The sequence below is a fragment of the Podarcis tiliguerta genome (assembly GCF_965153285.1).
Source record: "Podarcis tiliguerta genome assembly, chromosome: 3".
Classification (NCBI taxonomy): Eukaryota; Metazoa; Chordata; class Lepidosauria; order Squamata; family Lacertidae; genus Podarcis; species Podarcis tiliguerta.
Genome location: NC_139536.1, coordinates 100,248,407 through 100,260,408, shown reverse-complemented (window position 1 = coordinate 100,260,408; position 12,002 = coordinate 100,248,407). Strand labels below are relative to the sequence as shown.

At 44.6% G+C, this 12,002-nt stretch overlaps 1 protein-coding gene and 1 long non-coding RNA gene across 2 annotated transcripts in view; one reads left to right on the top strand and one right to left on the bottom strand.

Annotated features, from left to right (window-relative positions):
- The window catches only part of LOC310673491, a 102,835-nt gene extending 92,436 nt beyond the window's left edge, over nt 1–10,399 (top strand). Inside the window, exon 3 of the long non-coding RNA XR_014509072.1 lies at nt 10,005–10,399. This is a non-coding gene — a long non-coding RNA (uncharacterized lncRNA). The remainder of the gene's footprint in view (nt 1–10,004) is intronic.
- SDC1 (syndecan 1) overlaps nt 1–12,002 on the bottom strand; it is a 35,142-nt gene that overhangs the window by 5,174 nt on the left and 17,966 nt on the right. The window contains exon 2 of the mRNA XM_083431787.1: nt 1,072–1,153. Within this exon, the coding sequence (XP_083287913.1) occupies nt 1,072–1,153 (82 nt within the window). The remainder of the gene's footprint in view (nt 1–1,071; nt 1,154–12,002) is intronic.

The following is a 12,002-nucleotide window of genomic DNA, read 5'->3' as shown; positions in this document are numbered from 1 at the left end:
TTCTGGGTTAGCGGAGTCTGTAACCTGAAGTGTATGTAACCTGAAGTGTATGTAACCCAAGGTACCACTCCTCTCCAGTTGTAGAAAACAAACACACACACACACACACACACACACACATTGACTATATTGGTCTCTGTCAGGGTACTTTCTTTCATTATTAACGTTAATGTTCTTTCTAGAAAAATGAAATCCCTACTTACAGGGTCTTAAGATTTTAACATGCAGTCAATTTTAAATGAAATCTAAACTAGCCACCATTTAACTACCATAACCTTTATTATATTCTGGTTACAGCAGGCACTACCAAATTCTGGATGGCCCCATTTGATAGGTGTGGGGAGGGGCTTTGGCCATCCCAATGTTGCTGAACTACAGCTCCCATCAACCTCAGCAAGCATGGCTAATGGGCCAGGGATGATGGTTGTTGTAGTTCAGCAACATCTGGAAGGCCAGAAGTTCCCCAGACCTGCCATATGGCCTCTGTCAAACTCACTAGGCGGCCCTGAGTCCTGGCCTAACTTGATAGGCAATAAAGGCACAACAGAGTTACTCTAAGGAGGACTGAGAGGCAGGATGGATTGTGAAGCAGGAAAGACCCAGATTCAAATCTCAACTCAGCCTGAAGCTCACCAGAGTCTCTCTCTCTCTCTCTCTCTCTCTCTCTCTCTCTCTCTCTCTCTCTCCCTAACCTATCTCACAGAGTTGTTGTGAAAATAGTAGAGCCATAAACACTAAGCAGTGTCGCATTTGGCCTTTAGTTAATTACAGTGGTACCTCGGATTAAGTACTTAGTTCGTTCCAGAGGCCCGTTCTTAACCTGAAACTGTTCTTAACCTGAAGCACCATTTTAGCTAATGGGGCCTCCCGCCGTTGCTGCGCGATTTCTGTTCTCGTCCTGAAGCAAATTTCTTAACCCGAGGCAATATTTCTGGGTTAGTGGAGTCTGTAACCTGAAGCGTATGTAACCCGAGGTACCACTGTATAAGCTTAAAGAACTAGAGCTATTCAGAACTGAAGAGTTCAGGAACCGCTTTGTTCATAAGCTAACCAGCACAGAAACAAGCTTACCTGCTCCAGAACCAGAAAAAGAGTCGTAATCATCACCAGATGAGTCCATGTCTTCAGGTGGGAAACTGATGTCTGCTGGTTGCTACAGAACGGAAAACAAAGTACATTTAGAATATTCTCCATTGATTGTTTCCTGCACACATTACAAATCCTAGCAAAATGCCCACCGCTATGCTAGGTGGGATGCCATATAGAGGAATACTTTTTATTCTGCAAGGACTAAGGGTAGGGCAAGAGAATGTATGTATGTACCGTATTTTTCGCTCTATAAGACGCACCAGACCACAAGACGCACCTAATTTTTGGAGAAGGAAAACAAGAATAAAAAAATTCTGAATCTCAGAAGCCAGAACAGCAAGAGGGATCGCTGCGCAGTGAAAGCAGCAATCCCTCTTGCTGTTCTGGCTTCTGTGATAGCTGCGCAGCCTGCATTCGCTCCATAAGACGCACACACATTTCCCCTTGCTTTTTAGGAGGGAAAAAGTGAGTCTTATAGAGCAAAAAATACGGTATGTATGTATCTGCAATACCCTTACAAACAAAGACAAACACGTACTATACACATATAAACCCTGATAAATCCTTCTTGGCAAAGCTGGACCATTCAGTATTGAGAACAAAGTGCAGATAGTTGCACTGAAAGAACACTGCTTTATTCCACCTCCCTACTCCTTTCAGAATATACCCATACTGTAAGCTACAAAAATGAAGCTTACTGCACAGCCATAGTGAATAATAATTACATGCAGAACAAAGATTGGAAGAACCACAGAGGAACTTATTATTATGATGATTCATTTTTGCATAGAAATTAAGACACAAAGATTCAGAATCATGCAAGGCACACATGGAAGTTTGGGTTCCAATTTATACTCTTTTCTGCAATGTGTCTTTTAGACACTTACACAAGCAATACTGGAATCATTTCATTCCACTATTTGTTTAGAAAAGTATTGGCATGAGAGAAGAGATGCAATTAGTATAATTAAACAGATACACATGGTCAAATAAGAAAGTAAGTAAGAGCAGGGGAAAAGTAAGAATTGGAAAATTTAAAGAGCAACTTTCATTAGGAAAAAAATTGGTTTGCTATGTAAAATTTTCTGATGCCCTAGAGAGTGATCTAATTTAGCAGGTTTACTTTCTTTGAAACAGAGAAGCTTGGCCAATATCATACTTGCAACTGACATCTTTTCATGTTTATGAAATGTGGAGGGTAGGGGGAGTTGTGGAAAAATAAAAGAACTGGAAACTTTTCTGCTCCGCATCACTGCCTGTGGGCCATGAAAAAGGCACACAGAAACTCTACTCTGATACTAGAGCTTGTGGTGAACGTGTTCAGAATACCCCTGAAGCCATTAAATTCTTTGGCTGCATTATATCAAATGTAGAAATTTGATTCTACATTCTTTTCAAGCCATTTGGCCAGCTGAGAGCCCTCAACACAAACTTCCTTACCCAAAAACAAGCCTACAATCCTTGCTAAATGATGGTCTTTTTATTGGTGATGAGATTGAACAAGGGTTTTACTTGGGAGCATCAGATGAACTCCTTCCCCAAGTCCCTTTTCACAAAACACTGGACGCTACAGAAGCACAACATGCCCTCGTTTGGGCAGACAGGTAAGGTAGGTAATGACAGCTTTTCACATGTATTTTGGGCTCATCCTCTATCTAGAGTGCTGCAAGGCTGTTTTCTGCAAACCTTTAAGTTATATTCCCCTTTGTATGTGTGCCTATCTGCACTCTTTGCTACATCAAGATAAACACTCACAGAGAAAGAGACTTTCCCTGCAGGGCTATCTTATCTATATGGTTTGATTCCATTTCTCCATTGTGTTCCAGCTATGTCAGCATGCCTCTTAAGCATCCGTTCTACTGTTAAAGGAACAGCAGTTTTCCTGCCTTCAAGAGGATATCAAACTAGACTTAGAGCAGAGCCGGGGAACCTTTTCACTCTTGAGGGACGCATATCCTCCAGTCTATCCTGCCAGGGACTGCCGGAGCAAAAAGTGGGCAGAATTTGCAGCCCTGTGCTACTCTGTGCCATCGCTACATCCCTCCTTCCATCCGGCGCACAGTGAGAAAGAGGGTTCCCAGAGGGGTGGTCTGGGAAGCCAAAGTGGGCCTGCAAAATCTGGAGGGTCACATGAAATTAGGCTGGGTGGCAGTAGTGGAAAAAGGTTGCCCACTGGAGGGAAGGATCAGTTGGGATAAATGGTCACCAGCACCAAGACAGATGATCCTATCTGCATGAAGTTGCTTCCATACAAACACAGTTAACAGTCTTGGCGGTTCTGGATCTCATGTTTGGCTCTCCTCAAATAGGATTTCTGCATCACATCCCACATAGTTGTTCCACATCACAGACCCTGTGTGTCAATGCACAGCCTCTGAAATAGCACTTTGTCTCTTTCACATAACTCCACTGCCACATCACAATGCTGACATCTGAGGCAAGGATTAGGAGGCAACCGATTTTGTGCATTTTTATGTCCTTAACCCTACAGGATTTACAAGGCAACCTTTCACATCTGGGCTAGCAGCACCAAACGCTTAAGGCATACACAAACCATTCTGCTGGCATGGAAGAAAGCTAGTTACGGATCATTGCTTTGGAGGTCTAAATCTGCCCAGAAGATCAAGAGAAAGTTCCTCCAAGGATGAGAAACCAAAGACAGCCCTGGGATGTTGGGCAGCTTTCATTCCCAACGAGGTATTGGAAGCTGTCTTAGAACTTATCTCATGGATAAGTTCCCTCATCTCATAGATATCAAGTGAAAGGTTTCAAATACTAGACACTTTTCAGTGATACTAAAGCATGCAATGTGGATTCTGTTCTGAACACTTTCTTGTAGAAGCTTGTTCTATGCAGGTGTTCAGTTTGTTAAAATAAAAAAGCATCTCTATACTGGAGGTAGATAGCTACAGGGGAGGCTTCTGGTAGCCCTACACTCTTCTCATGAACTTGTGAGAAGCGCTTGTTACTTTTCACCTCCAGGCAATTTGACTGCACATGCATACCTTTAAAAGTAAAAAAATATATAGTGTTACAGGTTCTACGATTTTGGCTCTCAAGATATCAAACAGTGTTAGAAACTGGGATAGAAAACTAGGAGTCCAATGGCTAAGTTGTGGGCACCAAAACAGAATATCTAATCACCTCTTGTTTTGGTGGGCGGTCAACACTTTTTGTTATTTTGATAAGCATGAACTAATATGCAGTTCACATAAGAGACACACTGTTAATATCACATTTTTATCAGAAACTGTTAATACATTTTAATTCCCAAGTACGAATTCCAAAGGATCAGCACACCCCAACCCATGCATTATTGTAGGAGTTGCGGATCCAGCCTCTTTGAATTGAAATTTCCAGAGTTCTTTGAACGCTGTGGTCTAAACCACAGAGCCTAGGGCTTGCCGATGGGAAGATTGGAAGAGTGCTGGCCCTAGGAAGGTGTGTGTCACTACGGCTCTGCTTCAGGCACCAAAATATATTGGATTGGTGCCAACTCCATCACCAGAGTTCCAAGAATATATTCTGTTGAGTTCAAGCCAGACCCCTTGTGACATTCAGACCAATGCAACCAAAATTCTCTTCTCAATTTATTCTTTTTTTAAAACAGAAAACCCAGCAAATTATCTTGGAGGAATTAAGATTGTGGTCAGCTATCTCTGAGCTTCAATAAAGGAAAGCTGTATGTGTGGTGATGTTGGTCACCATCTGCTAATTTTAGCCGCTCCAAGTTTTCAAAAGATTCTGAAGTTCAAGAACAAGGAAGGCGATAAGAAAGCTTTGTAAGCTTCACCACTTTAACTCACCACTTTGCAAACTGTGCAGCTGCTCATTTTACTCAGTGTGCAAGTTCTTAATGAGCTATAGTGCCATGCACTTTGCTCAGCTACAGCCTGTTGGGCTTCAAGCAGAGCAGGTCCAACTGCTTAGACAAATCGATGGCTCTTAATGTGGGCTGCTTATTAAGCAGCAGCTGGCCTTCAAGGGGGAAAAACAACAACAAGCTCTCTTGTCATTTGGGGTTCTAACAAGATTGTCTCTAAATCCTAACCCTCCCTTAGCTGCCCGCTGATAATTCCACTCTGCAAAAAAAAACATGTTCTAGAAAGTTATTTGACTGAAGCAACAGCTGCCTTTGGGTGAAAGCAGCTGACACAGCGGTGCTTGGACTGTACCACTTCAAACTGCCTGAGGAAGATTGCATAGTTGGAAGCCATCCCATGGGGTAGGTGGAATTCTGTACTTGCACATCAGGAGGTAGAAGCTAGATGAAAACTCTTCACAGTATCTAATTTTCTAGCCTCAGCTGCTTTAATGCAGAGGAGCCTTCAACCATGAGATCTGGCAGCTGTAGTCTGATGTGGCATTATCCAGAAGCCGATCTTATCATCCCATCAACTATTACTGTAAGCTAGACCAAAGACATATTGTATTGTGTACAAACCATTCAGATCTTGTATGGAGACTAAACATGCTTGAGTGGCTTCTGTCAACTCAAGCTCGAGTTGGTAGATGAAGGAATACCAGAAACTCCATTAGCTGCCCTTGGAAGAGTGTGGAGAGCACCACACCCTTTTCATTTAACTATATCTAAAAGTGTTTAAATTTGCTTGAACTTTTTTAAAAAAAAAAAAAAGGTAAAGGGACCCCTGACCATTCGGTCCAGTTGTGGACGACTCTGAGGTTGTGGTGCTCATCTTGCTTTACTGGCCAAGGGAACCAGCGTACAGCTTCCAAGTCATGTGGCCAGCATGACTAAGCCGCTTCTGGCGAACCAGAGCAGCGCACGAAAACGCCGTTCACCTTCCCGCCGGACTGGTGCCTATTTATCTACTTGCACTTTGACATGCTTTCGAACTGCTAGGTTAGCAGGAGCAGGGACCGAACAGCGGGAGCTCACCCCGTCACGGGGATTTGAACCACCGACCACTTGATTGGCAAGCCCTAGGCTCTGTGGTTTAACCCACAGCACCACCCAAATCTTTTATTTTTATTTTTACTGCAACCAAATTTATGTTTCAGATTGCTACAGTGGTACATTGGTTCTCAAACACCTTGGTACTCAAACAACTTGTAACCCAAACACTGCAAACCTAGAAGTAAGTGTTCCAGTCTGTGAACTCTTTTCGGAAGCCAAACGTGCTCCATTTTGAGTGCCACACTTCTGTTTGTTTTTGCTTTTTGTTTTGCAGCTCTTTTTTGTTTTGTTTTTATGACTGTTTGGAACCCAGTTCAGCTACTGATTGATTGTGTGACTGCAGTACATTGTTTATTGCTTTCATTTTATGGTCTCATTAGAAAGTAAAAATCCATGTTAAATTGCTGTTTTAGGGGTTGTTTTTAAAAGTCTGGAATGGATTAATCCATTTTGCATTACTTTCTATGGGAAAGCACGTCCTGGTTTTGGAACAGACTTCCGGTACGGATTAAGTTTGAGAACCAAGGTACCACTGTACTGTGCTGTGCTGTCCTTACTTGCTTTGCTGTGACGCTGCTAGACTTGCCTCCCACATGAATAACATTTTAGCAGGTGTCTGATCCAGACAGTAGGTTGTCCTTGAGAGGGAGACACCAGGCAGTTTCCATGCTGACTCATTGCTCTCTCTCTCAGAAACAGCAAGGTAAGCCTGGACACTTGATATCAGGAGATCTATTGGCAGATACGGCATCTTGTGAACAAAGCCCATCAAGGTGACGGATTAGGATGTTCTGACAACACCCACATCCTCCTAGTCAAGCTCTGGCCATGACTTTAAATCTCTAGATTATTTCCCACCTGAAGGATTTACCTCACCACTTACTGCAAAAAACAGGAAGCATGGCCCAGGAGTAAGCAAAGACGATGCACTGAGGTTTTCCATTCATGGAATCATAAAATTATAGAGTTGGAAGGGACCACGAGCGCCATCGAGTCTTACAACACAGGAATCTTTTGCCGAACATGGGGCTTGAACCCACAGCCCTGAGATTAAGAGCTATCTCCATTCCTTTCATTCAAAGGTGAGAGGGAAACACTTTCAAAAGCAATTTCCTGGGATGATTCACCATTTCTCCCAACAATACATTAAAGCCATAGCTTATATGTACACCATTAAGATACTATATAGGTCAAGATGGCACAGCACAATTATAAAATGACAAAAAGTATGTCGGGAAGAGGCAGGTTAGCCCACACTTTGTCCACGAGAAACAAGAGAGCAGTCACCCTTTTCCTTGGGACATTTCCACATACTATAATTCTGGTGGTTGCACAGTCTGCATGGCTGGTGGCAAGATGGACTGTTGAGATCACAAGTGCCAAGAGTGTGCCAGGTCATCCAAAGTTAAAAGCCAAGTGGGAGCACTCCAACTATTTGCAAACATGGGGTTGTACACCAAGACATTGGTGTAGTTCATACTTGGAAGCTCACCATTTCCCAGGCACTGCACTCTTCATTTGAAAAATGAAAAATGTTTTCACTTATTTGAGTGCCCAGTTTGGTCCAACCAGGACCTATCCTTATGCTACTTGCACGTCAACAATATTTTATCCTGGGAACCTGAGAATAGTTTCCAGTGTTTGAAATTAGCCAGGCACCAGATCATTGGATCTGGACTGTTTTCACACACTAATACCCCACTCTGTAGAATTCTATCAGTGATATTTTATCTGAACTGTCCAAATGTTTAATTGAGAATCAATCACAGTCAGTCCGTCATTTGAAAAATAAGACTTTAGAGCCGTCTTGCCCCAAAATGGCAACTAGACATTCTGTTTTGGTGACTACCCTTGGTTTAAGGAGCCATTTGGCACCTAGCTTATATACAGTGGTACCTTGGGTTACATACGCTTCAGGTTACAGACTCTGCTAACCCAGAAATCGTACATCGGGTTAAGAACTTTGCTTCAGGATGAGAACAGAAATCATGCTCCGGCGGCGCAGCAGCAGCAGAAAGTGGTGCTTCAGGTTAAGAACAGTTTCAGGTTAAGAACAAATTAAGTACTTAACACAAGGTACCACTGTATCTTAAGATTCCAACACTGAGAGTTACAGTTCAGATCAGGTTAGAGATGGGTGTCATGGTGGACACATTATGACAGCTTTGTTAAGAAGTTTCAAGTTACTAGCTCCCAAGAATCTCAACTAGCCCACATGGCCACAGATACCAGCTTCAGTTGTATCTGATTCCAAGGACTTGGGGCGAGGTGAAGACATGCATTCCTCATAAAGCTTCCCTGTCTGGTCACCTGGACACAATTCTTACTCACCACAGGTGACCAGGAGTGTGCCTATTTTACAGGTCTCTGTTCTAAGTCCGCCAGCCAACCCTACAGTGCCAGTGCTCTACAGTGGGCATACAGTATTTCCCCCTTTTACAGACATCTGTTCCTACTTACAGTTATGGAAGCACCATATACTAGTCCTTGGCTTCAGCAGGATGGAGCTGTACATTTAAAAGGACAGTTTTAAAAGGTGCCATTTCCTTATGCAGACCTCCATCTGGGGGGTTCAAAAAGCTCAAAGAAAGGACTTGGCATATTATAACTCATTCCTCTGAAAGCTGTGGCATTTAAGGACCTCCCTGTCCCCCAACCCTCGCAAATGATCTTCTAAAATGAAGCAAAAGTCATTAATAGTTTTGCCTGTTTAGAAAGTTCCGCTCTTTGAGAAACATATACCAAGACATTGATGGACCTCCCAGTTTCTCCTGAACACAAGCCAAGAATGAATGGAATAATAGGTAGCATAGCCTATTCCACATAATGTGCAAAGTGATGGTAGAAATTGAATTTAACCCAATATAGTCATCAATAAAACATATTATGGTTTCTCGGGGGGGGGGGTTGTAACTTCGCAGCAAGTTCTGCTCTCTCCCGCTGAGCTTGTATGACCAGAAGGGAAAAGGCAGCTAAGCATTTCAAACAAGAGTTGAGTCATGATTTACAAAGGCTACAAAGTGGCACAAGAGAAGGTAGCATATCGCTTCAGACTGCAGGTGGGACGGTCGTGGTTTTCAAATGCGCCCTTGCATAAAAGATTCCATGCAAGTAGAAAACTGGCACAGCAAGAAGTGGGCTGGGAGAATCCTCCTCTTCTTGCTATGCTTGGTTTTGGGCAGGGTTGTGTTTACCATGTTTAACCATGTTTTAATTGCTGCAACCCACTCCGGGACCTTAGGCTGAAGGATGGGTGATAATTGTAATATTAGAATAATAATGGGGTACCATAATAAGCACAGGATTCCTGCCTGCAATCTGGAGCCCTTGTCTTCTACCACCTGCTTCTTGTGTAGGCCAGGTTTCAAAAGTATTACACACCCAAGAAATGAAGTCTTGCAGTTGTTTGGAGTTTTTTCGTCACCTGAATCAGAGACATCTATTTACTCTTTATCATTGCCTATTCGACCCAGGGGGTAGGGGCAGATCTACTGATGGATCTCTGCATGATTTCCAGTAGGTCAGCAAGGGGTTTTAACAGCAGCAACAAAAGTACTTTCCCCTAAAGTAGGCTTCCGATATGAAGGAGGCTAAGGAGGAACAGACTCTCATGTGAAATAGCTGGAAGCTCAACTCAGTGCTTTAAATGTACCGTATTTTTCGCTCTATAAGACGCACCAGACCACAAGACGCACCTAGTTTTTGGAGGAGGGAAACAAGAAAAAAAATATTCTGAATCTCAGAAGCCAGAAAAGCAAGAGGGATCGCTGTACAGTGAAAGCAGCAATCCCTCTTGCTGTTCTGGCTTCTGGGATAGCTGCGCAGCCTGCATTCGCTCCATAAGACGCACACACATTTCCCCTTACTTTTTAGGAGGGAAAAAGTGAGTCTTATAGAGCAAAAAATACGGTATGTTGTGAGTGTGACCTAACAGTCATCTCTTCTTCCCAAAGAATCCAGGGAACTGCACTTTGTTAAGGCTGTTGACTTCGCAGAGCTATACAGTGGTACCTCAGGTTACATATGCTTCAGGTTACAGACTCCGCTATCCCAGAAATATTACCTCAGGTTAAGAACTTTGCTTCAGGATGAGAACAGAAATCGAGCTCTGGCAGCGTGGTGGCAGCGGGAGGCCCCATTAGCTAAAGTGGTGCTTCAGGTTAAGAACAGTTTCAGGTTAAGAACAGACCTCTGGAACGAATTAAGTACTTAACCGGAGGTACCACTGTGATTCAGCATCCTTGCACTACAATCCCCTGGATTCTCAACTGCTGAAGCGGTAGAATAATGTTTTAAATGCATGATGTGGACGCTGACCTCAGTTAAGTTCTGGTACTGAAAGCAAAACTCTAGACTCAAGAATGTGTTCAGAGGCACCCTGATCTTTAAAGCCAAACTGCATTTCCTTTGCACTTGGCTCCCGAGGTTCTATTATGTGCATCTGCACGATTTAGCCTAGCATTTCCCCAGTAGTTGTTGGACCACAATTCCCATCATCCCTAGCTAGGCAGGACCAGTGGTCAGGGATGATGAGAGTTGTGGTCCAACAACAGCTGGGGACCCAGCTTTGAGAAACACTGAGCCTGCTTGTCCCCTTACTCCTTCAACCAACCAGATGCTTTTGCCTCCTGGACCCATGTCAGGCCCAAATATTTAATTCTGCTACCTCCCTCCCCTTTTTGTGCCTGGCACGCAAGTCCCATTATGCCAAGGACCAGACAGACTCTTTGGCTCACAGGAAGTGCATTAGTAATCGCCACAAAATTACCCCTCAGTGACCTGAGGATCAAGGCCGATAGTTAACACAAACTCAATTAGAGTAAAAGGATGGCAGAGACATCACTAGGGGCATAATCTTACAAAAAGTAGTATGTGAACACTCAGCCATCTCCACTTATTACGTAAGTAATCCCTTTCACCACCCCAGAGGTGATTAGGCTAGCATTAATTCAACTTTTAGAAAGCAAGGGCTGAAGACACCGAAACTGGCTAAGGGTTTGCAGCAAATTTTATGAGAGCTGAAAGGGTGATCGCAAGCTGCACTTATCCCCTGTGGTTGGAAAAGCACATTAAGCCCATCAAGCTAACCTATTATTTTTTTACTTAAGACTCCTCCCAGCAGAGGTGACGGCTGATTCCTTTCTACTTAACAAAGCATATACAGATGTCTTTCCCATCAGACCTCACAGATGAAGAAACAAACACACCCACATGCTCTTATCTTTCAGCTCTGTGAGGCCTGCTGAGCTGTGAAGGTTATCTCTGATCTGAGCACAGCAAAGCCAGCTGCATGGCACTGAGCAGTCTAGGGACCTGTTTACGTAGGCAAAGGACCTTCTGCTGCTGTATTCCACAAGCAACCTCCAAGGCTTACAACCAAGGCTCCGGAACTACTGTATTTTTCGCCCTATAGGACGCACCGGCACCGTATTTTTCGCCCTATAGGACGCACCGGCCCATAGGACGCACCTAGATTTGGGGGGGGGGAATAAAGGGGGGGAAATTATTCCCCCACCCCACCCAGGCGCAGGGCTGGAGCGGGGGAAGCCCAAGCTTCCCCCGACCCCAGAACGGGAGCCAGAGCAATGCCGAAGCTGAGCGCAGCTTTGGCATCGCTTTGGGAGCTTGCGCGGCTGGGGAAGCCCGAGCTTCCCCCGACCCCAGCCCCCAGAACGGGTCCCAGAGCGATGCCGAAGCTGTGCGGAGCTTCAGCATCGCTCTGGGAGCTTGGCAACCTTCGGGAGCCCGGTGCGGCTTCGCGCCGGGCTCCGGGGGGTTGCGCTGAGCTGTGCCAAGCCCGGGAGCGCAGGCAGCTCTGCGCAACCTTCGGGAGGCAGGGGAAGCCAGAGCGGAGCTGCGTGGAGCCCAGGAGTGCAGGCAGCTCTGCGCAACCTTCAGGAGCCCAGCGCGGCTTCCCGCCAGGCTCCCTAGGGCTGCGCAGAGCTTTCTGAAGCCTGGAGAGGGAGAGGGGTTGGTGCGCACCGACCCCTATCGC